The sequence below is a fragment of the Ostrea edulis genome, chromosome 6, assembly GCF_947568905.1.
Source record: "Ostrea edulis chromosome 6, xbOstEdul1.1, whole genome shotgun sequence".
Classification (NCBI taxonomy): Eukaryota; Metazoa; Mollusca; class Bivalvia; order Ostreida; family Ostreidae; genus Ostrea; species Ostrea edulis.
This window is the reverse complement of record NC_079169.1, coordinates 68,935,927-68,960,400: the sequence shown is the minus strand read 5'-3', so window position 1 is coordinate 68,960,400 and position 24,474 is coordinate 68,935,927. Positions and strand designations below refer to the sequence as shown.

The 24,474-nt window shown below is 34.7% G+C and overlaps 1 protein-coding gene across 1 annotated transcript in view; it reads left to right on the top strand.

Moving 5' to 3' along the window:
* LOC125683331 (double-strand-break repair protein rad21 homolog) overlaps positions 1-24,474 on the top strand; it is a 38,504-nt gene that overhangs the window by 9,770 nt on the left and 4,260 nt on the right. The window contains exons 5-9 of the mRNA XM_048924375.2: positions 7,834-8,040; positions 9,604-9,678; positions 18,675-18,773; positions 19,448-19,830; positions 23,496-23,598. Coding sequence (XP_048780332.1) covers positions 7,834-8,040; positions 9,604-9,678; positions 18,675-18,773; positions 19,448-19,830; positions 23,496-23,598 — 867 coding nt within the window. The remainder of the gene's footprint in view (positions 1-7,833; positions 8,041-9,603; positions 9,679-18,674; positions 18,774-19,447; positions 19,831-23,495; positions 23,599-24,474) is intronic.

Sequence of the window (24,474 nt, the reverse complement as noted above, 5' to 3'; positions counted from 1 at the left end):
ATAAAATTGCTTTAATAAAATAATTTAAAAGTATTGTGATTTTCACAATAACTTTGATCATTATTATTATTTTTTCTTTTTCGAAATGCACCCGTGACAGTAGGCCTACTTGTCAATGATATACATAATCGTATCATAATTTAGGCCTATCTAACTTCTCCAAAAATAAATTTAATAATAATTGCACTGTTTATTTTAGAAAAGCAACAACGCTAATTACAGTTGTTTACAGAAATGGCATTACCAAATTGTGTTTAGACAGGGATCCGATGTAAACATTATTTACTCACAAATTTATGCAGATTTTATACTCGCTTTTCTCGCTACATTTGGGTCGCTATTTGTATGCACTGGTGGCTAAAAGATATAAGACATCGAAATAAATGTTATCCATGGTAAATAAATTAGGCCCCTAAAACCCGAGTTTTTAAAAATATCTAACACTACTTTTACAACAAGTTGATCGACGAAGGTCGCATATGACGTCACTGTACCACGTGACTACCTATCTAATTAACTAGGCTTTTAGAAATCGGGGCTTAGATTTAAGTCCGTATTGTGGCAAATTATCGCAATACTTCAGCGAACGAACTATTACAATTAATTTCTATAAGCATAAGGAAGACAAAATGCATATAATTCTGTATACTTTGAAAACACCAGATGTGTCCTTTAAGACTGGTCTTAAAGTGGATCACAAAAAAATCACTTAGGCTTAAGATTGGTATTTTGTCTGAAATTTTAAGACTGCCTTGGAGCTGTCTTAACTTTCTAAGACTATCGCTAAGTTCGTTCAAAATGGCCGTGCTGGTTGCATTTTTGAGGCGAGTAAGAGAAAATTAACGTGATGTCCGTCGTTGAAGATGTCTGTTCTTACCATGAAGCGGACAAATCATTTATTCAAGAAACAATAGACTGTCGGTAGATCGAAAACAGGATCTTGACGTTGAAAATCATATAATGGGGGAAAAAATGTTTTTCTATTAGCAGAGTATTGACATAAAGTTTGTTTACAGGGGAAAAAAGTCAAATCCATGTAATCGAAAAGTAACAACGCTAGCCTAGAAAAATTGAGAGCGGGCGTTTTCAAATATGTAGGCATAAATATGACTTATGTGATCAAAATATCGCAGGATTGATCTCCCGATTGTCCGTTCCACTGCCTCATCGTAGCTCGTAAAGTAGATGTAAATGTGAAAGTAGCACGTACGACCGTTTCACTAAAAAGTTACGACTACAAAAGTACATGTATTTACCTGACTGAGTTTGTTGACAATATGTGGAAGAAGAAAACAATCATTACTTGCACTCTGCATTTGCACACGAATAATGTGCAGTCCGAGCCCGAATTTGAAATTAATTAGAGTTATCCTTCTTTGCTACATGTACGTACACAGTCGACAAAATAAATAAAGGCATTGAATTTAATAAAATTATCGCTTTGGTCACTCTTACATTTCCACTTTCATTCATTACTACTTTTAGAAAGAGGGAGGCGACGGGGTCAATAGATCAAAATTTGTATGCACATGTATGTAATAACGAAAATAAGTTTCTTTTTAATAAAGGGGGGGGGGTGTTGGTACATGTATGTGCCTGCGTCAGCATTAGTGATCATAAACTAGACGTTTTAGACACTGACTATGTTGTTTAAGTCATTTATTTTTTATATCTTTTCGCTACCTCTACGCAAAAGAGTTCCTTGTTGCTATAGCAATTTAAGTTTCTAGACTTAGACTTAAGTTAAGACAATTATCTTAGTTAAGATTTGCTTAAGTTCGTTTTGTGATCCATTTAAGTCAGCAATCTTAGCTAAGTTCAAATCTTAATTTAAAGTCAAAATTTTGACTTAACTTTAAGACACTTTCATGATCCCGGAGCCTGAACCATAGGGCCTATTTCAACTGAACTTGCCATAAAGCATCTTTGAGAAAAGGGCAAATGAATGGTCACATACTTTTCAAAGGGGAGATAATTAAGAAATAGTGAAAATATGGTGATATCTTTTTAAAATGTCGAGAAGCAGAGGACCAGAAAAGACCAAGCTTACATAAAGCTTCCTTAATGGGTGTAGATTTAGAATTGTTCATATCATTGCCCCAGATGGTAGGGTAGGGTCACAGGAAAGGGATCAAAGTTTTGGATAGAGACGTGTAATGTACATATTTGATCAAGTCATGGCCCCTTGGGATAGAGTTGAGCTGAAATGGGGATTCAAAGTTGTACAGTACATGGAAATGTATATTAGAAATTTTAAAAAAAAAAGGGGGGGGGTCAAGAATAGCAGTGCCACGCTAAATCATTGACATGCAAACATTCCCAAGTTGAGTGGATTCAAGTTTTGTTTTGTGTTTTCCTTTTCTTGCTTGGGGGATGGGGGTGTGTTTGTTTGGTGTTGTTGTTTTTTTCACCAGTGTTGGATTGTGGGGTTAAGGTGGGCCTAAAATTGCAGATCAAGTTTTCCAGAACATATTAAGGACTTTCCAGTGCTCAGTGTAGGTCCCAAGTTACATTCCCATTCCCAATTGCAAAATCCTTGCTTTTCTTCCAAAAATTTGACTGCGTAATTTAATTGTTTTGGATCAGAGTAAGCTAAAACTCAAGTTGTTCAATATATGGTCACATGTGAGTGAATATATTTAATGAATTTCAAATCTTAAGGGAACAGGAACTTAACAAAACAATTTAAAATGTTGATAAAAGACTAATGGCTTCGGCCCAAAACTATCACATAAATTTCTATAAAAGCGGAAGTACCTATTTAGTTTGTTTTTACTGACACATATTAAAACACTTGGTAAAAATTAAGTAAGTCGGGGCCTGGGACCAAACTGACCTTTTTACCATTTTGTTCTTTGTTCTGGTGGATGCCATGATGTTGATGTTCTCTCAGAAGATTGAATATTATTCTTTATTAGTGTTTTTATGTCCCTGCCATAAAGTGCAACATGCAATCTGAATACCACATTTAATGATATACTTCGATGGATTTCCTACATTTGACTTTACTGCAGGTGGGGACATTCATGTCATGCGAACAGTTTTTATGCCTCCCTTCAAAGAAGAGGGGCATATTGGTTTGCACCTGTCGGTCGGTCGGTCAGTAGACCACATGTCTGCTCAATATCTTGAGAACCATTCACTTGATGATAATGATATTTCATATGTGGGTTGGTTATGAGTAGAAGAGGATCCCTATTGTTTTTCAGGTCAAAAGGTCAAGGGTCAATCTACTCTGGACATAGGAATATAATGTCTGCTCAATATCTTGAGAACCCTTTGCTTGAAAGACATCAAACTTGGCACACTGGTACATCCTAAGGAGTAGATGACCCCTATTGATTTTGAGGTCATATGGTCAAGGATCAAACTGGGCATAGGAATATACTGACCATTCAATGTCTAGAGAATCCTTTGCTTGACAGACATCAAACTTGGTACACCAGTACATCTTCAGAAGAAGATGACCCCTATTGATTTTGAGATCACATGGTCAAAGGTCAAGGGTCAAACTGGACATTGGAATATACTGTCCGCTCAATATCCTGACAACCCTTTGCTTGAAAGACATCAAACTTGGTACACTGGTACATCTTCAGGAGAAGATGACCCCTATTGATTTTGAGTTCACATGTTTAAAGGTCAAGGGTCAACCTGGACATAGGAATATACTTTCCACTCAATATCTTGAGAACCCTTTGCTTGACAGACATCAAACTTAATACACTGGTGTATATTCAGGAGAAGATGACTCCTATTGATTTTGAGGTCACATGGTCAAGGGTCAAACTTGACATAGTAATATAATGTCCACTCAATATCTTGATAACCCTTTTGCTTGACAGACATCAAACTTAGTACACTGGTATATCTTCAGGAGAAGATGACCCATATTGATTTTGAGGTCTAAAGTCAATAGTTGAACTGGACATAGTAATATATTGTCTCCTATATTTTAAGAATTATTTGCTTGATTTACACCAAACTTGATACACTGGTACAGCATAAGGAGTAGATGACCCCTATTGATTTTTAGGTCACATGGTCAATTCACTCTTGACATAGGAAGATATTGTCTGCTCAATAATTTGAATTGATGATACTACCATCAATTAAATGATGTGTGTGTATAACCCTTTTCAATTTTGCACGGGGGGGGGGGGGGGGGGGGGGGATATGTGTTATACAAACATCTCGTTTTTTGAAGAATTAGTAATTGAAAGGTGCACATGGGTATTGATTATCAGGAGAAAAGAGGATTTAAGAAAATGGGTGCATTCAATTGAGGTGAAATGTCACATCATTGACTATAGGTGTAAAATTCAAGAGATCAAACATGATTTGCAAGAGTTGAACAAACAATTCAGGAGTTGACATGCTTTTTGATTGGTAAGGGATGAACAAATGCAAGAGTTGACGCAATCTATGATATGCAATTAAAAAATCGACAATTTGCATGTTAAAAAGAGTAACTGAAAACTTCAAAGAGATGGTGCAAAACAATTTGAGCATTATATGTTTCAACAACTTGTAGTTAATCGGTCGGCATCCACCATCATCCATTAACATTTGAATATTTTTAACTTTTTCTTCATAACTACCCTTCCAATATATTTTGAAATTTGTTATGAAGCATCTTTGGGACACGGGTGATATAAATGATAAATGTTGTGACTCCAGCACCCTCTGACCCTCAGGATGGGCAAAAGCTGCCCAAAATTTATCAATTTTAAAAAAAATCTATGGAACTGTACATCTGTAAGAAAAGAAAAACTAAATGCATAGTGATGTATAGCAGGAGGACCTTTACCAAAATTGTAAATTTCATGATCACCAGGGTTATATATTCCAACTCCAGAACAAAGCCAAACTTAGCATATAGTGATCGGGCCAAAAAAAAACAATAGGTGTGTTTACTGTAACCTGCTGGAAAAAAATAGTGTCGGTAGGTCAATTTTTTTTTTTTGATTTTAATGAACACTTTAGAACGGCCTTGCCACTACGCCTTGTTTCCCCTCAGATTTACATGTGTCACACAATGGCAATACAGTTTTGAATTTCTTTTGAGTTCCACATCAACTGATGCATTGTCATTAGTACATATGCAACAAATGTCATTCCTGCCAATACCACTACTGTAGTATTGAACTTCGACTGGAAATGAGCAAGTAATACTGGATCTACACATGATGGAGTCACGGACGCTGTCGATGTCGCTGATTTTGTTGTCACTGAACATTCATTGTTTTTTTAATTTATAGTCATGATATATATTTAAAAAAAATTCAACAAATGTAGTTGAGTCCCTGAATGGAGCTATTACAGTTTTCTTCTCCTTAGAATGGGTACACTCATTAAATGTGAGCGACAGAACAGACGAACCACATGTTGCAGCCGCACCGGAGGTCGCCATATTGGTGTAAGAAAGTAAAAGTCAAGTTCGGATACAGACCAAAAAAAATATTTCCAGATTTTTTTATTATTATTTTTTTGCCGATTTTGTCAATAAAGAAGTCATGGGTCGACAGCTACAAAATAGGGTCGGTCGGACTACCGTAAACACACATATTTTTTTTATTTGGCCTCATGTGTATAATATTTAAATAAAACTTATTGATACTAAATTGAAACTAAATGGATATTTTGAAAGAGAGAGAGTCATTTATCAAAATTGTAAATTTCATTATCCCAGGGGTAGGGCTGGGTTTTAGTTCCAGGGCAGAGCCAGAATGATCCTAGTAATTAAAGGTCTATCATTTGAAGACAATAAAATCAGAATTTGATGATTTATATCTTATAATTAGATACCAGAATATCTTTAGTAATGTTTTATTATTTTCATTTAGGTGGAGTTTTTCATGGTCTTAAAAATCAGATATCAATTTTTATATTAATTTTAATGTTAAAGAACATATTTGGAGGTAAGAAGTTTTATAACGGAAGGCATCCGTATCTTTGTTTTCTTGGTAATTGTTACATGGAAGGTATCCACAACTATTTGATCCTTTAAATCACTTGTCCTCAAAACTATTTCTGCAAGATATAGGCATTGCATGTTTTTGCGAAATGTGAGTACTGTTTCTTGTAATACTAGTAACTGAAAACAAATCATTGGGTTCTTTGAATAGATGTGAAAATCCAGGATTTCAATTTGTGCTTTGAGGTCAACATTTTCATTTACATTCAGAAAAAGTCGGTATCGACATATCAACCGATTTCAAAAATTCTAAAATTCCTTCTGAAAAGAATAACTAATTGAGATCACACTGTCCCAGGAATTTAAAATGAAAGACATGATAGAAAAAGAAAGGATTGGTTTCTTGAAGAAGAGGCTGGTCACTCTAATTTACTAATGGATGGTTTACTTTGCAATTTCTGTATTAGAAATGCAGAAGGGAGATCCATTTCACAGAATCATCTTGAAAATTGGGTTTATTTTATGTATACTCTGCCCGCCCACCATAAATAAATATACACTTACTAAAATAAGTGCACAGCGGTACACTTAGATCTTTTCAGTCTGTGTGTTGCAGTTTACAGACAGATTGATGTACGGACTGACACTGGACAAAAAATTATCAAAATAGCTCACTTGAGCAAAACCATTGTATAAAGGAACAGTTTCAAAGTAATGTATGCAAAGTACAGAGATTAATTTTCTCATGATCGGCTATAGCCATGATTTCAAAATTTGTACTTCCATTCGAAAAAGAAATCTGTACTTCTAAGTTGGAAAACTTAACTGTTGATGTTTTGAAATACTTGCGACATACAGAACGGGAGTCAAAACGCAATTTGTCTCTAAACTGTTAATATTTTTTACTTCTCCAGAACCACGGGGCTAATTTCAGCCAAGATTGATCAAATGAAGTGCCATGCGCTAGTTGAAGTGGAGATAATCAAGAATTAAAAATATGTTTCATCTTTTAAAAACTTTTTAAGAATCACTCGGCCAATTTCATTCAAACTTGGTGCAAATCATTCTTGGGTGAAGGGATTCAAGTGTGTTCAAACCAAGGGCTATGCTCCTTCCATAGGGGAGATACTTTGTACCATATTCTGTTGAATATAATCCACAGTGGTTTGATATGCACCCCCTACTTTGGGCCTGAAAATTAGGGGAGAAATGCAGCAAAAATTTTGACAAAGCGGTAATCTTAACACATACTTTGCAGTGATTTTCAGTGAATATTTTTGCGGAAATAATTAATTCTAAACAAAGAATAAATTTTGTTGCATTAAGATGGGTATTTAAAGTAACCAGATGCAAGTCGTTTACGGCAAAAGGAGATGTAATAGTGTATGCCAACGAGTGGAAATCAAACAGCTTGTCATTCTTATTTTTTAAAAGTTTCCTCGCTTTAATAAAATGTGTGGAAAACAAATTGTTAAGTATTTCTTTACCCTGGGAGCTGGTATTTAGTGCATTGAAATATCCAAACACTGACTATTATCTACTTTACCGTGGATATTTCCCTGTCGTGTTGCCAATTGATTCATGAAATGGACCAAATTCATTTTCAACAATAGCATAGACTCTTGTGGTGTTGCAGTTATTGTCTCCTGTACCAGTTTAAAATGTGAATTAACCATCAGGGTTTTTGTTTTTCATGATCATTAAATGGAACTTGAGAAAAATTTAATAACTATTTTTTTCACATAATTAAAATTCATAAGATTATTAACTTTGGCATTTTGTTTTCATTGCACTCACCCTTTACAAAATTTATGAATTTTCGAAATATTAGATACATACATGTATATATTTTTTTTTCTGTGTGGATTCCTTTAATTAAGTAAGGAAGTCAATGTGCTGTTTCACCTCTTTTTCAGGAGATGTTGGGTTTGATGACAGAGAAATTTTGAGAGATGCCTCTGGAATTGATGATTCCTTGTACACCAATCGCAGCAGCATACGACCGGTTGAACCCGATGAGAAAACGTTAAATGAACACACCTCTGAGAAGCCGATGGATGTGGATTTAAATCCCACTGTAGAAAATGACGACTTTGGAGGGGCTGTTGATGGTGGATTCATGGGTTAGTGTCTTTCGTTTGTTCTTGGATTTTAATCAAGTTCGTGTTCTGTTCTGTTCATTTTATGCCAATAATAGGTAAAAACCAAACTCTGATTTGCCATTCTTGAACAGTTAAATTGAGTGTTCATTTATTATACCCCCCGAACAAAGTACAGGTGGGTATATAGGAATCACTCTGTCTGTCCGTCTGTCTGTGTGCAGATACGTGTCCGGGCCATAACTTCTTTGTTCTTTGACTTAGGCATACCATATTTGGCACACAGGTGGATCACCATGAGACGATGTGTCGAGTACCTTCATGACCTAATCACTCTGTCTGTCCGTCTGTCTGTGTGCAGATACGTGTCCGGGCCATAACTTCTTTGTTCTTTGACTTAGGCATACCATATTTGGCACACAGGTGGATCACCATGAGACGATGTGTCGAGTACCTTCATGACCTATATGACCTTGACCTCAAGGTCAAAATTAATGGGGTGGGTTTTTTTTACAATGGATTCGTGTCCGGGCCATAACTTCTTTGTTCTTTTGACATAGGCATACCATATTTGACACATGAGTGTATCACCATGATACAATGTGTTATGTACCTTCTTGACCTCCATATGACCTTGACCTCAAGGTCAAAATTAAAGGTTTTTACAATGGATTCGTGTCAGGGCCATGACTTTTTTGTTCTTTGACATAGGCATGCTATATTTGACGCATGAGTGTATCACCATGAGACGATGTGTCAGGTACCCGATCATAACTACTCGGCTATTTCCGTAACCGCAAACGTATGTGAATCGACGCCATCAGAGTTGGTTGTTACGTATACATAAACGTAACTATGACGTCACAGTCGTACGTTACACTATGACACGTGAACTTTCAAATGCATCTAAGATATTATACACATCTAAGGTATTGTACCACTATCAATTTCCACTTACATGTTATGTATTAGAGTGAATAAGATGTTAATGATACCAAAACTGAATCTGTGGTGAAAATATAAATAACATATTATTCAGGGATTTGGTTCTGGCCTTTTAACTCTCATCCACGGGCGCGCTTCCTGCGAAGAAATGCATCGATTTGATGCAATTCTTGCGCCTATCCACGTCCGAGTCTTCTTACCGGTTACGGAAAAAGACGAGCGCGTGATCCGATTGTCAGGTACCTTCATGACCTCTATATGACCTTGAACTTTGACCAAAAGGTCAAAATTGATTATAGGGTTTTGACATAGTCATACCATAAGACATGGGTGGATCACCATGAGACTGTCATGTACATTGGTGACCTCTTTATGACCTTGACCTTTGATCTCAAGGTCAAAATTATAGGTTATGCTATGGATTTGTGTTCGGACTATATCTTCCATTTTCTTCTACAAAGGCATACCATATTTTTACACTCCGGAAAGAGGTAATATATACCTATTAACAACACCCTTTGGGAGATTGGGGTAAGTGGGGGGTATTATTAGTGAGCATTAATCACAGTAGCTCTTGTTTTGAATTTCTTTTTGTTGTGTTGAGTTTGAATTGTTAATGGTTGGTTTGTTTAATGAATAAAGATGACGACCATGAACATGATGATGATGATGATGATGATGGGGGATTTGGAGGTGGAGTCGATCAAGAATTCTTTGGTAAGCAAAGGATTGTTAATCCTTCAGAGAAATGTGACAGACCATTATCTTCATTTCACAGAAGAAAATGTGTCATTTGTTGAAGATGGTAGCAAAAGAAAATTAGAAAAAAATCAGATATCTAAAGGGCAAGATGAAATGTTCAATGTCTCCCAAAAATTTAGATTCATATAGTTTTCATCAAGGACCACCAACCCCTTTCAAACTAATTATGATGAAATCATTTATAAAGTACTAATAACACTTTATATATATTTTCCACTGTATATTCACATATAGTCATTAAACATGCATATAAAAGTTAATTTGTTCCAAAGAACACCCCCCCTCCCCATTGATTAGATTTAGATTTTCATCCAACCTTGTGATCTTGTCTTGATCAAGCAACATCAATCTGATGTTATTGATGGGAAGAATACTGTAATGGGATTAATTTCATGAATTATGATTTTCACATTTTCTGTAAATAACACCGTCATGGTTTTATAAATTAACAGATTTGTAGGGGAAAAGGTTAACATCAACACACACATACGTCTTGGTCCCCATTGTATATTATCACATCACATAACGATGACATTGTTGACAAAATACAGTTTTCTGTTAAATCAGCACCCCAATATCCAAAACATACATACAGAAACAACTAGGGCTGTGCGGTGCACCAAAAATTTCAGTGCACCGCAATTCATACCATTCAATTTCAATTCGATGCACCGATTACAAATTCCGGATTTCGGTTCGGTTTAGATTTTACATACACCAAAACAACAAATATGGCGTCCGAGTGATGTGCAGAACATGTGTTTTTTATGCAACAGGGATTTAAATCACTACTGTGTTGAGAGTTAGCATTTTCACCACTCAGATACCAACAGAATATGGTCCGTAAGATCATTGCAGTTTATCTTTACATGGCATATAGCATTTCTGTCAGTGGTGGAGCGAAATCAACATCATAGGTAATGACACAGATTTGACAGTTAATATGAGAGAAGTAAATCAAAAAAGGAGAGATTTTCAAAGACTCTCAATTGATAGAATTGTTGAATTTTTACATATGAAAACAATATCATATACATTTTAGATTCACTCTAGATTTGTTTAATAATCCAAAACTTATGCAGCACATTAATATAACAAATTTTAATAGACTGTCAGTGTTTTCTTTTTTCTCTAAAGTTATACAATGCGATTATTAGCTCTTCTGAGCCAAAGGCTCAAAGAGCTAATGCTATGACCATTTGTGCGGTGTGCGTAAACTTTTTAGAAAAAGGGCTATAACTCAAGAACCCCTTGGCCAATTTTTTTCAAATTTGTTACAGGGTATCATTGGCCCAAGGGCTTTCATACATACTAAATAGAGGGATGTGACCCTTTAACAAGGGGAGATAATCAGGAAAATACAAACAAAAGTAGTGGTTGCTAAAAAATCTTCTTCTCAAGAACCACAGGGCAGATTATCACCAAACTTACACATAAGGATGAGGATATGTTGTAGATTAAAAATTGTTCAAGGCATTACCCTGGGGCAAAGGGCGTGGTCTCAAGGTCACTTCAAAGTTGACCTAAATTTAAAAAAAAAAATTATTCCTTAAATCTTAGATATTTTAGTCATTATAAGGACTAGGATCATCAAATTTTGACAGTTGATGCATCTTAGGACCTTGTGTCAAGTTGTCTCAAAAGTAGGTCACGGTGACCTACTTTTTGAATTTTGCAGGTATTTATTTTAAAATTAATTTTGATGCATATCTTGGACACTTTGAAGCCTATGATCATCAAAACTTGTCAGTTGGTGGATCATGGGACCTTGAAATGCGTCAACTGAAAAATAGGTCACCGTGACCTACTTTCTGAATTTTATGGCTTATCATTTATAGATATATTTTAAGTTGTTATTTCAAATACCGAGAGGTTTAGAATCATCAAATCTTGTAAGTTGATGCATCTTGAGGCCTTGAAACATATTTATAAAAACAGTAGGTCACAGTGACCTCCTTTTTGAATTTTGCAGATATTCAAATTTCACATTTTCAATTTTAGATGCATATTTTGGGCACTGTAAAATCTAGGATCATCAAACTTCGTCAGTTGATGCGTCTTCAGTCTTCGGTTTGTGTCGACCAAAAAGTAGGTCACCGTGACCTACTTTTGGTATTTGACAGCTAAATTACTATATTTCAGACACTATTTGACCTACAATCATCAAACTTTGTCAGTTGATGCATCTTGAGTCTTCGGAGTGTATCGACCAAAAAGTAGGTCACTGTGACCTTCTTTTGGCATTTGACAGTTATATTTATATATTTCAGTCACTAATTGACCTACAATCATCAAACTTTGACAGTTGATGCATCTTGAGTCAACGGAGTGTGTCGACCAAAAAGTAGGTCACCTTGACCTACTTTTGGAATTTGACGGCTATATTTATATATTTCAGATACTATTTGACCTACAGTCATCAAACTTTGTCAGTTGATGGGTCTTGCATGTTCGAAGGGTTTCGACCAAAAAGTAGGTCAACTTGACCTACTTTTGGAATTGGACACCTATATTTATATATTTCAGATACTATTTGACCTACAGTCATCAAACTTTGTCAGTTGATGCATCTTGCATGTTCAAAGGGTGTTGACCAAAAAGTAGGTCACCTTGACCTACTTTTGGAATTGGACGGCTATATTTATATAATTCAGATACTATTTGACCTACAGTCATCAAACTTTGTCAGTTGTTGGGTCTTGCATGTATGAAGGGTGTTGACGAAAAAGTAGGTCACCTTGACCTACTTTTGGAATTGGACGGCTATATTTATATATTTCAGATACTATTTGACCTACAGTCATCAAACTTTGTCAGTTGATGGGTCTTGCATGTTCGGAGTTCGCTGACCAAAAAGTAGGTCACCATGACCTACGATTGGAATTTGACAGCTATATTTCAATATTCAGATACTAATTGGTTTAAAATCATCAAACTTTGTCAGTTGATATTTCTTGGGTTCTCAAAATGTGTAAACCAAAAAGTAGGTCACATTGACCTACTTTTTTTGAATTCTTAGGATTTTACTAAAGATTTAGAATACTAAGAGGCTAAGAATAGAAATGGTGGGGTTGTACAATTTATCAGAAGAGCGATTCTAGGCCCTTGGGCCTCTTGTAAATAGATATGATGTTTACAAAGGACAACATATAGTTATGTAACTTTAATAAAATAAAATCAAATATGCTATTCATTAAAATTGTTAATTTTTGTGCTATCATTAGATAAATTGGACCTAACATGAACTGAATCAAAAATAATCGAACCATGCTTTTCTGAATCGAAACCGAACCGAATCGAGCTAACCCTGAATCGTCCCAGCCCTACAAACAACCACACATACACACACATCCAAAAAAAAAAATGAAATAGGGAAGAATATCATGAACAATAGCTGAAATGTCATGATATGGTTTTAGTGGTTTATGTTTAATTTGAGAGACGTTTGTAGATGAAAGAACTTAATTCTTGCAGTTACAATAAAAGCTTTAAAGGGACTGGTTCACAATTTTTGATAAAATTATTTTTCATTTTTGATGTTAAACATTAGAAACTCATTTAATGTTGACAGCCAAAATTTTGACCTTCTGAATGCAAGAATGAAAACAATATTTTAGCCTTAAATCTGTGTTATGTAAACAAAGACTTTAGTCTTTTTATGTAAACAAACAAGTGAAATATTGATTTTGTAATATAATGCATCTTAATTTTGCATAGTCACAAATTTTTACTTTTAGATGACACATTTCACCTCAGAAATGCTTGAAATGTGAAAGAAATAATAATACTTGGATCGATATCCATTTCTTTTGAAAATTTCTTCAACAATAGCATACCGCAATCTTTCTTTACAAAACAAATAATAATCTCTCTAAAATGAGCTTCTGTGATGATGTATAATCTTAATTTTCATTTGAAATCTTTCAAACACATTAGACAGTAGTTTTTGATCATTAAAAGTGAAAACAAAATTTTGGGTAAAATCGTGAATCAGTCCCTTTAAAGTTGTATTTGAAATTTGATGTCATTAATGATTTTTATGTTAGGCCAAGTAGAATTAATTAGTAGATTATCATTCAAACTTCACAAAAAAATGGGGCGGGTGGGAGGATTTTATTTTTTATTTTTCGCCATGGTATTCTTGACCTCGAAAATGCCTTCTCTCATTGAGAAAAGGCTTTATAAATCATAATTACATGTGTATTTGGGTTTCTAATAGGCAAAGTGAAACAAAGTATGTTTACGATACCGGACCGAACATAAAAATATCTGGAAATCGTAATTTTAAAAAATAAAAAAAATTGGGGCGGGGCGATTTTCGAGGGGCGGGCGGGAATGATAATCTACTAATTAATTTTACTTGGCCTTATGTATAACTGTTTACATTTGAGGTTGTGTGATTTGTATGTTTGTATTCTCTATTCATAATAGTTTTAGTGATCCTGAGTTTGTGAAACTTGGTGGTTTTGTCAGATTTGTAGGCAAAAACTGTGAATGTCCGACAAAAGTTCAGTAATAGCTGGTCTTCATGTCCAACATGGAAAAAAGTAATCATCTTTCTTTTTTTCCCCTTAAGATTCAGTGTTTTCGTTAGGAACCGGCCACCGGCCGAATTGACCGCCTCAGACAACTAAGTTGCCGGTTCAAATCGTGTTTGAAAAAAAAAAATTATTGCATCTTTTTTTTTTAACTTGAAGTTAATTATTATTCTCATCAAAATAACCAGTACTTATTAGTTAAAAATAGACTGTGTTTACTAGTTAAATATAGACGGTGCATATCGCTTCCTCGTTGTTGAAAGCGGTACGTATCGCGGATTTTTATTGGTTGCGAATATTGTGTATAATCTATGAAGGATTTTTATGGGCTGTAAATTCCGAGTCGATGTTGCGTTTTGAATGAACGGGAATCTTCCCAAATGTACCACGCTGACCCACAACACTGATAGAAAACTTAAAAGATGAACGTGAAGAACTGGCCGTGATGAAAAGAACAGTTAAAGACTATTTTCAAATCCAAAGCAAGCAAACGAAGCGATCTAAAGGTTAAAAATAAAACATATTTTAAACCTCAGTATGGGCCATAATACAGGATTTTGCGTTCCTGATTTTCAAATTTTTCTGGGACTTAATTGATCATGATTCATTTTTATTTGAAAACAAACTTTTTGTTATAGGTCTGAATTTGAATGCTGACGACTGAATGTCATATTTTATGCACTTTGCTGAAATACCTGGAAAAAAGATATATAATTTCACATATTTTAAACAATAAATTTACCCTCAGAATATGCCAGAATGCAGGATTTTGCGTCCTGATTTTCAGACCCCCCAAAAATTTTTGGGCCTCCTCAAATCCTTTATAGGCCTGTTCAATGAAAAGGAAGTGAAAACCCTGAAGATTTTATGCTTTGTTGATCACTTTAAAAAATTGTATGTAAATAAACTTTCCATACAGTAAATAGATCAAAATTGAAAACATTGGGTGGCAAGGTCAAAGTATAAGATACATGTAAATGCTGATCAGGAAAATTGATTCATTTCATTTCTGGATTAGATTATCTGAAACGTAAAACTGCAGTTTTTATCAAACAATTTCATGCTTTAGTTATGAAAAATCATATATCCCAGCATTTGTGGGGAAAATAGTTTGTTTATATTGAAATTAAATGGTTGAATTATTATGCAAGCATGTTGAAAGTGAGAAATAGTATTTCAGACATCAAACGGACTAAATACCAGTCATTTTCTGTCAGTCCGGAAGAATTTCAAAACATTTCAAAAAAGAAAATTCAAAGTCTGCAGGTCATCACGTTTCTTTCACAGGAGCTTGTCTTCCAGATTGTGGAGAATGAAATAAAAATATCATCCTTTTTTTAAAAATCCCCTTTCAAGTCATTTTGAAATCGAGATTTTTTTGGGTGCATAAAATTTTTTAATTTTATCTTCACAGACTAAACAGAGACACAGACAAGTCGGCTGTGTTGCGCGCCCCCGCCCCTTAAATCCGCCACTGTTCATAGCATCTTAAAAATATTGTGAATCATAACGTCAGGTCTTTATCATGATACTTATTGTGTCATGAGGCAAGCGTATCGTTGCACCCCTATCGATGTCAACACCTATTGGTAATTTATTTATTGTTTAAATGACAGACCCTGCAAGTAGTATCATGGACAAAAGTCACCATCTTGGAAAAATACCCCCACTTTAATAGTTCAACACCCATTTCTGTACTCTAATCTTTGAATTTATTTAATCATCGTGGTTAGATTTGCCGTAATGCTGATTTTCCAAAATTATGATGTACTTGTCACCAGTTTACTCACGTTCTATCACACGAAAACAGATGCAACATCATCAATTTGTGTGACATCTCACCAAATTGGTCTGGAAGGAACAGAAGTTTACAACAAAAACAAAAATTCAGACTCTTTATGTTTTCCCCATGGAGACAATGAGCTTGCATTTTGCAACAGGCTTTGCCCCCGTTGTGTACCATATTGGCCATGAGGTCACCGTCTTGGTGCTTTTAAACATGTGAGAAAATGCAAATTACGATCCCAGTCTGTAGAAAATCTACAAAGATACAATGCAAATTGACAAAACCTAGTTGGCCAATAGGACTGATGGCTACATGTTTTTAATTGGTCCTTTATTAAGGTAAACCTATACTCGGCCTAAAATGGACTCAATCATGAAAAAATTGCCTTTATAAGATAGATTTACCAGTAATAGATAAACATTGAAAAATATAAAAATATATATGTTAACATGCTAATTTCATTGTTATTGCTTCTCAAAAGTACCCCATCCACATATAATCAGCATTATTGAAAATGTATTCCTCCTTATCTTTCTTAATAATAATTATTTTTCCAAAACAAATGGGCTGTAATAAGCAACATAGAATATATACCCATTATTCAGTGATATGCTATCATTTATTTTAATAAACTTGAATAACTATTTTCATAATGTACACTTTGTGAGCCCAAACATGTTAAAAGAAATACTGTTGAAAATGTCATTTAATTTCAATATTGGTCTTTTCCCAATTTTTATGGACTAAACCTTGAATAAATTGTTTCTAATTTTACAGATTATTATCTCAGAAAAGGGATATGCATAAGAAAATCATATGTTGACGTATCATTTTAAAAGCTATAAGCTCTATAACAAGTACACCCCCCCCCCCCCAATCTCGAATTACATTATCATATTTTCATACGACTAAAAGCTATAAGCTCTATAACAAGTACACCCACCCACCCACCCCAAAAAACATTATCATATTTTCATGTGAAATTTGAGTATATACAACCTTGGATGATAATTTGAACTATGAGTATTATAGATACATCTGGTTTGCAATTAGATTTAACATTTTATCTGAAAACAAATCATTCTAGAAGAGGGTATTCACAATGTGAATGTAAAACGAAAGTAACAAACTAAATTTTGATAGTTTTGCTATTATGATTAATGCATGTGTGTAATGTGTGTTATATCTTTTATCATGAAATAATTTGCATGTACATAAATTGGACATACGTACATGTACACGTACACTTATGTCGATCTATGTAGATGCAATCTCAATAAGGAACTAATCGTGTTATACAGATGCCGCCCCAATAATTTTGAAAAAAAGGAGAGGGGATGAGGAAAAAATGACAAATTTATGACGGTCGGTGAAATAAAACAAATTATTTGCAGCCGTTCTTTGAAACTTGCGTCAATATCTGCAACATTGGAGCAGTGAACACAACTACGATATCTGTGGTCACTGGAACAGCGAAGTGTGAACTTTTATTTTTACACAAGCTTACCATGTATTTGTTCATGATTATTTGGATTCAACAACTGCGTAGTTTTGAATTAGCAATTATTACGCTCGAGAATTTTTTTACTCATATGGAGACGTCACCATTGCCGGTGAAGGGCTGCAAAACTTAGGCCTATGCTCGACGCCGACGGCCTTTGAGTAGGGATTTTTAGCGTGCCACACCTGCTGTGACACGGGTCCTCTGTTTTTGTGGTCTCATCCAAAGGACCGTCCCCTTGCGACAAGCATGGGATACTGATGACCTATTTTAACCCGGATCCTCACAAAAGAAATAATATTATGATGCTGGTGGAAATATAAATTGGTCCCTCTTTCCCATCCGTTTCTCCGACTTTCTGATGTCCGCGTAATTCCATATGTTGAACATGGATCATTGTAAAACCTTTACATACATAAATAGTTAATGTATTTCACGGCTGCCCTCATCCGCCAAAATGTTGTCTGTTCTCCAACCGATTTTTTTCTAAAGCTTGAATCATCTTTACACACACACACACACACACATCCCCCCCCCCCCCCCCCCCCTTTTTAAAATTTTAAATACACCATTTGACCACAGCTGATAAGAACGCCTTGGAAGGAATCAATATCGAACAATCATATCGCCATGTAAAAATCAAACCGATGTCTTTAAAATACCACATTTCGGAAAATGTACGCGTGGTTCCGCATTTACTAAATTTGATTGTGACGTAGGCCGTGTATAGGTCTACTTTAAAAATGACAGACCAGACTGCCCATTTTCGACATGTCTGTTTTTGAAAGGGAAATTATGGATCATTAAAACCCATTTCATTCTGGTTTTGTTTTCCAAACTAAAATGGCGGACATACAAGATACACTATATCACGCTGATAATGACTTTCACTTTATAGGGAAATAAATCACTAAAAATCAGTTTGTGAAATTGATGCAAAATAACCATTAGCAAAATCACAGAGTTTTTGCAAACTCTGGTGATCCATAACTTTAACTTGCAACTTGAATATATAATTTATCATATAAACTACTTCATATTTGTGTATTGGACTTTAAGTGTTTTACCTGTTTATCTTCCTCTGGTCTGGTGGCACTGACAGAGTGTCTCTTTTTTTATTGTACAGGCAATGACTTTATGAATGGTGGAGGCCTGTTTGAGGATGCTCCTTTACCGGTAGGGGAGGTTTCCATGCCAGCTCCAGTAGAAGCACAAAAGCCAGATGGTATAGTAGTTTACAAGTGCACGTCTTTCACCATTACATTCCTTGATCCACAACGATTTTAGTGGCTAGGCTGCCAACACCAATCAACTTGAATTTTTAAATTTTGGCCCTATTTGTTTTTCCAAGTTAAAAATTGCAGTGGTAATTTAGCAAGCACAAAATAAGACAGATACTGTGCTAAATCAATATTCAACTATCGTATGTATGAAATGTCCTACATTAAATTCTTCACATAGTCTGCCACTGTCAGAGCCATTGTTTGATGAAAGACTGCTTTATTTGGATGTAATCCTAGGTTTTCTTTCGCTCAAGCAGTGCAGCAAGAGTATAATTCAAAGTTGCAAATTTACCGTATATCTTTAGTGTATGTGAAGGGCATTGGACCTAACAGCTATGAATTGACTTTATTCCCACATTTTAATCTTTAAACTGAACTGAATATTTAAATGTGATGTAAAGTTTTGAGAATATGTAAAATAGAATTTAGAAATTGTTCATAGAAGTAAAATGCATACAAGTACGAATCTTTTTTAATAAGCATGTGAGATTGTTGACTGCATCTTCATTATCTTGGTAAACTAAATCAACCTTTGTGGGATTAGAGAAAAAATTCAATTCAATAAACATATAGTTTACATTTCTTTACATGCAATACAAAGTGTCCTATTCTGTAGAACCAAAGGATACTCAGAACAATGAAACAACCAACACAACATCGGCAACAGAACCTACCATGATTCACAATGCCCCAGGGACATCGGGAGAGCAAACAACACTCATCAATAATGAAGAGGAAGCATTTGCATTACCTCCCTTGGATGCCACACTGTTTCCTGGCGCAGAGAAAAAGAAGAGGAAGAGGAAACTGATCGTTGATGAACAGAAAGGGTTTCCCAGTGAAACGATGAAGCTTCAGCTATCGGATACCTCCGACATAATCACCACTCTGGATCTCGCACCACCCACTAAAAAACTTATGCACTGGAAGGAAACTGGTGGTGTGGAAAAACTGTTTGCTCTCCCCGGAAGGGCTATTATTTCTAAAACTGCCTCAAAGGTAGGATGCACTTGTATTCATTTCATGGTCAGGCCTATAGGAAGTCATGGAAAGGGGAGGAGCCAAAAAAAAAAACAATCTATAACTAATTTCTATTTCTATGAGAACTTCTATCAAATATTTCAAATAGGGAAAGTTGCTGTCACCACCATTCCTCTGGACCTAGCTTTGAAGTTTTAGAATGTTACCTGGGTTCACGATTTCTAATTACATTCCCCAAACAAAGTTTGTTTGGGAACATTATTTTTCTGCATTTTATTATGTCTCCCCTTCCCAGAAGGGGGACATAATTGTTTTATTGTGAATTCTTCTTCTTCCACTTTTCATACAAAGTTTGTCAAAGTTTAACTTTTTTGTCTTTTGACATACGCCCTTGATATTTGGTATGTGGGTATACCATGATAAGACACTGTCATGTGCCATTTTTGCTGACCTTGACCTTTTATGTAAATGTCAAATAATAGAATTTTTGGAGCATTTTTTGTCCAGATCATTACTTTTTGTCTTTTGACATTTAGGCCTTTGATATTTGGTATGTTGGCAAGTTTAATTTACTGTCATATGTTCACAACACTGTTCCTTTTTTTAAGCTCATTTACAAATAAGCGAATGTTATGTACCGTAAGTCTTAATTTTCCACTTAAAAGATGATCCATCCCTTAAAAGAAATTTTTTTTTTTAAAGTATGGAAAATGGGAGGGGAGATATCAGTTTTAATGTACTAAAACAATTCTTCCTAGTTATTTTTCTATGACACTTTTTAGCTCATCGGAGCTGAAAGTTTAAGTGAGCCTTTTCAGATCATGTCTGTCTGACTGACTGTAAACTTTTCACATTCTCAACTTCTCTTCAGAATCACTGGGTCAATTTCATCCAAACTTGGCAAAATGCATCTTTGGGTTAAGGGATTTCAAGTTTGTACAAAGGAAGGGCCATACCCCCTTCAAAAAAGAGATAATCACGAAAGTGTAAAAACAAGATGGGGTCATTTGAAAATCTCGAGAACCACTGGGCCAGAAAAATTAAAATTTGCAGTTTCCCGACAGTGCATATTCAGATTTGTTAAAATCATGGCCCCTCTGGGTAGGGTGCCCAATCAAAGTTTTACATGCAAATATATAGGGAAAATCTTGAAAAAATCTTCTTCTCAAGAAAAACTGGGCCAGAAAAGTTTAAATTTACTTTGCAGCTTCCTGACATAGTACATGAATTTCATTATTAAACGTAACATACAAGGCTGGTCATGTTTTTGTTTACATAAGTTAAGTATACTAGTAATAGATTCCAAGATATCAAGCTGATTTTATTGTTAATTTACAAGTTAATTCTAAACACAAACAGTTTCTAGTATTTGTCACATTTCATTTTGTTTTAAACATGATTTTGGACATAAACATTAGGAATACCTTATTTAAGCATTCCAAACATTAAAAATAGAAAAATAAAATTTGAAAATTTTTAGCTCTAATTGTGTCCATGCCCCTTTAATGAAATGGTCTGAAAGTTGTGATAAGTATATATTGAAATGCTTCACTTAGTAGCTTTGTTAAAGGCACTGCTATCGTACATGCAAGTGCACTTAATTTTAATTGGATAATAGTTAAAACGTAGATGAATTTCTTGGTTTTTCAATGAATTCCTGTAAAAATTGTAATTATTTACCGAGACACTTGGCAGATTGACATTGTCAGGAAGTGCATACATACATAGATTATGCTTTAACTTGTATAGCTCTCTAATAAAAGAAGGAAATGCAGTGAAATCTTTACTGTATATAATGTGTATTGAATGAAATCTTTACTGTATATAATGTGTATTGAATGATACAATGGAACTTGCTAAAACAAATTACACCACTTTTTAGATGGGGGAACATCTGTTTAATATGATACCTGTTACAATTACAGTCTTCACGAAAACATTTAAAACTTGCTGGCCAGTAGGACCAGTGAATTGTCTGCATTTACTGGCCCACAGTGAAATTTACTGGTCCCCTAAATTTTCATATGTTTATCACATATATTATGGAATGCATTGTAAAATTCAGGGTTTGACACTAAGGCACGTCCAACCGACCGAGTCTACTAAATGATATGTCCGGTCGGGTAAAATGTCGATTTACTAGTCCGACTGGTCGTGTTTAAAAAATAAACAAATTTAAGAAACTTTACTTTAAATCTAGATATTTTATTCTTTTAAAAAAAAAACTTTGAAGAGTTTGCGAGCAATTTTGAACCGCATGATGACATAATCTCTATTTTTAGTTCTAATAAGTCGCGGTCGGAAGTGATGCTCTACGACATCTACACAATGTTAATGTGTGTAAAGTTATGCTTTGGTTAAATAGAATTATTGAATTCCTTTTCATTAAAAAACCCCAGTTCATTTAAATTGAGTATAAGAAAGTGTTTATCAAATTAATGAATTACGTCGTAAACAGCAATTTTTCGGTGTTTAGCCTACATATGTGCGGGAATGTCTGTATTCAAATACGAATTCTCATCCTCAAGGAAAGCAAAATATGTCCCAAGAAAGAGAAAAAAGGAAAACGCTGGGAGGAAACAAAGTAGGGCTTATGAAATAGAAACATTAAAAAAAACATTGAGGTCATTTTATTCTAAATGGATTAAAGAATTTCCGTGCCGGTAAGAATTTTAAAAAAATGAAAATATGTTTGAAAGTAAAAGCATCAAATTGAATGACGAGACTAAAGATGTTTTTGAGACAATTAAGTATTTAGGTATGGAGAATCTATCAGATTTTTCTGGAAAGTTGGTCAGGGCTAGTGGATGTAATGTCAGGTCTAGCAAAAATCATTTGAAGTAGCCCGATTGGTCTAGTGCTCAAATAAGTTAATGTCAAACCTTGAAATTGTACAATTAATTTACTGAAACTATGGTTATTATTCGTATTCATATCCACCCTAAGACATCCTTTCTGTCAATACCAGAAAAACAACACCATACACGGTATTTTCTCTCTCTTCGCCCCCAAACAACAAGACTAAAAATTCACGTATTTTTCACAAACATGAAAACAGCCCGAGCGCTCCTTAGGAAGTAGCCTTCTTTACCAACATCAAAGTAGCCTTCTCTACTAACATCAAATGTAAACGATTGATTTATTCTATAAACTATAGAAATTGCATAAGATCAGAGATACCTGCAATTGACTAAGTTCATTTTAATTGGACAATGCAATAAAGCAGCAATTACCGGTGTGCGGTGCAATACTGAAAGCGGTCATTTTTGTTGTTTCAACAACTTGTTCGTTTAATATTCACGTGATCAACGTACAAGTTATCTTGACAATTACAAGTATAGTTATCATTCTTAACGAAATAAACAAACCACGATGTCCAAACACTTACTTTATGTGTTATTTTTTTTATTTATTTTCATTTTGATGGTAAATTTAAGCAAATAAGACGTTTAGAATATCTAAATCCAACATTATATTTTATGTGACTTACAAAATGTCTACAAGCCCATCGGACTTCCTGATTTTTAATTTTCACTGACCCGACCGTAAAATTCACTCTCCTCGGTCTTTGGACCACTGAGTTTTTGTGAAGACTGCAATTAGCATTAGTTCTGTTTGTCATGCATATCTGCTTCTCATTCCATTATGACTTTCAGTACATTTATTTATGTATTTTGCTCTAGCTGTTCTCGAGGAATCTGAAAACACAACAAGTAAAGGAAGAGGAGGAATCTGACCAAGATAAGCTAGATCTGGAGGCCACTGAGCTCCTGAGAGAGGAACAGGGTATGGTATCAATACAGCATAAAGAATGATAGGATTTAAATATCTAATTAGTACCGTAGGATTTCAATATCTAATTAGTACAGGAAGATTTCAATATCGAATTAGTACAGGAGAATTTAAATATCGAATTAGAACAGGTCACAGAACTTCTTGGGGAGAAACTGGTATCTGCAGCGTAACACATAAGTTGTATTTATATAAACGGAGAAGAGCTCTCATAAAGATTGTTTCGCAGATACATGTAGAAGTGATAATATACAAACTGATAACACAAAAAATTTTAATTTGATTTAGACCAATGACTCACTACTATCTCAGTCGGTGTTGGATATGGCTGAATTGATACCTTGAACAGCCAATCAATACCAGGGATGAAAATTTGCCGAAATTTTGAAGGGGCAAGTGGGCACCAATTATAAGTGCCCCATTGAGAACAATTAGTCCACATCCAAATTGACTCTTCTTCTTTTTTTTAATTCATGTTACATGAATGAAGAAATCTGTGTATTAGCTTGTTCTGTAATAGATGTGTCCTTGATACCACCAATTTATGCTTTTGAACTAACCAGTGTACAAAAATATTTTTATAACGATATTCTGGTCCGTGGACACTTTTACATTCATGTTCAAGTTTCATACTTAAATGTTTTTGAAATAGCATTTAAAAGAAATGTTAAGAGTTTAGAAATACTGTAGAATACCTATCTTAAATTTTTTTTTTACTGTTTTTCTAAAAATAAATTTATGGTGGAAAGTCACTGACATTGATATTCCTAGCGAAAAACACTCAAAATTTGCTTCATGTCTGTGAAAGTCGTAATTAGTGCATGCATATTAACCTACATGTAGTCCTAAATTTGCAAAATAATCACAGTT